The sequence below is a fragment of the Triticum dicoccoides genome, chromosome 4B (assembly GCF_002162155.2).
Source record: "Triticum dicoccoides isolate Atlit2015 ecotype Zavitan chromosome 4B, WEW_v2.0, whole genome shotgun sequence".
In the NCBI taxonomy this organism is placed as follows: Eukaryota; Viridiplantae; Streptophyta; class Magnoliopsida; order Poales; family Poaceae; genus Triticum; species Triticum dicoccoides.
Genome location: NC_041387.1, coordinates 588,979,268 through 588,981,253, shown reverse-complemented (window position 1 = coordinate 588,981,253; position 1,986 = coordinate 588,979,268). Strand labels below are relative to the sequence as shown.

The following is a 1,986-nucleotide window of genomic DNA, read 5'->3' as shown; positions in this document are numbered from 1 at the left end:
CATTCTCAGTCCACAGTTTGCTCATTTATCTTGCAATAGATCTGACCACATGTTTAATTCAGGTCATAAGCTTAGTAAGAGATAAAATACAACATGTGATTTTGAATCCGCGGTACTTAGGCCTGTATGTGCTACTTATTTCAGATCAAATTTAAACCTAAGAATTAATAGGTAGGAGACATTACCACTTCCTAAACTGGATTGACCTTAAGTTTATGGGTTGGAATAATGAATGATATTTTTCCCCTTGTAAATAAAGAGTTTGTGGTCATCTTTGTGCAGTTTTTTCTGTACTGTTTTGATTATGTAACTTTAGTATTCTGCAGTTCTGATTTCTATACTGGTCTCCTTGTTTTTCTGATTATGTAACTTTAGTATTCTGCAGATGGAAGATGGTGGCCTTGAGCTCCTGCCAGATGCTGTCCAACGGTAAGTGGTTCTGTCTTCCGCAAATATCTACTGGTCTCCTTGTTTTTCTGATTTGTGGGCAATCCGGGATAAGGAAGCCGATTTGATGACTGTCCATCCATCATTGGCTGGTTTTTACAGGTTTCCTCTCCGTGAGGAGTTCGCCGACAGTCTGGAACACCCAGATTAGGTGCCTCTTGTGTTTTTAATGCCAGATGGAGTGAATCTGAGATGTCAAGATGACCGGAATGTTTTCTCTGGACAAGGGCAGTAAGTTGACGGTGGTGGCGCTGGTAGGCCGAACTGCGGCGAGAGACAGCGGCAAGAGACATCACCCACTGGGCCTGCGCAAACTACTGACAGTGTTAACACAGAAGCACCTGGGTGGATGAAAAGGTATTTTGAAATAACCCCATTGTGATGTTTAACTCTGTATACGTTTGATGATATGTTCATCTAGGACTAGGTTTATTTTGTAGTGCTCGGAACTGGACTTATTATGAAGCTAACTGAAATCAGACGCCTGTTACATATGGTTATTGTTATAGCATGATTAGACGGCAAGACATGTTAATAATTGTGTATTTTATTTTTGAAAACTTTCTGAAAGAGCAACTGTCTGTTTAAAAAATTCAGGTTACTCCTGGGTAGCACTCCACCAGACTGGTCGGCCATTTCCTTCTCGGATGAGTGCACTAGAGCAGACAGTCTGCAAATATGCAGAAGAACCTAAAAGAATGTAATCAGATCAGAACTCAGGGGTGAGTATTTTTAGGTGGAAAGGGTCCTTCCATTAACCAATAACAGTTGCCAGATTGCTGGCTACAAGGTCATGCACGAACGCTCAAGCCTTACCCAGCCAAATAACATGGGTATTTGCTCCAGCCGTGCCCCAAAGGCTGCAAGTCTGTCAGCCAAAATATTACAAGTTCTAGGACAAAATGTAACAGAGTAGCTAGCAAAGTTCAGAGGTAAGAACTCCTTGATTTCTTGTAGCAGATGGTATGATAAGAACATGGATGGATCGTTTGCGTATATATGCTTACTCTTGCATTTTCTTTGTCAAGTGTGTAAAATAAAACCACGGGTTTCATATGTACGTTATGCTTATTCCTTTTAATATGCAGATGATATAGGGGATTCTGTTGGTGCCCTATTAATATGATGGTTGTGTGTGTTTCTTTGCTGACAAGATATTTCTGGAATTAGGATCCGAAGTTGCTGGCCACCGGGTTGGTCTGCATGATGGTTACATGATCTCAAGACTAATTTTTAATGTGCTCTTTACTTTGTGTTTCACAAACTGCATGCATATCAAGCTAGGTTTCATTTTGGCAAAATCTACTAATGATTGATGTGCTTTTTTACTTTGTCTTTCAGAAACTGCAATGCATATCAAGCCACTTTTTGTTGAATTTGAGAGCTATGGTAGCAGCTACAAATGTCTAGCTTTGATCCTCAGTTTACTTCTGAATTGCATAATTAGTATTTGCATTACAAGGCTGACAAGGTTCTCAACAAGGCTGACCAACCATGGATATATTTCAGCGCACTCGTTAGTATAGAAATGACTGATGG

At 40.2% G+C, this 1,986-nt stretch overlaps 1 protein-coding gene across 1 annotated transcript in view; it reads left to right on the top strand.

Annotated features, from left to right (window-relative positions):
• The window catches only part of LOC119291615 (serine/arginine repetitive matrix protein 3-like), a 3,047-nt gene extending 1,477 nt beyond the window's left edge, over positions 1–1,570 (top strand). The window contains exons 2-5 of the mRNA XM_037570404.1: positions 386–429; positions 550–598; positions 680–804; positions 1,045–1,570. Of these exons, the coding sequence (XP_037426301.1) occupies positions 386–429; positions 550–598; positions 680–800 (214 nt within the window). The 3' untranslated portion in view covers positions 801–804; positions 1,045–1,570. The remainder of the gene's footprint in view (positions 1–385; positions 430–549; positions 599–679; positions 805–1,044) is intronic.
• Positions 1,571–1,986: the final 416 nt, after the last annotated feature.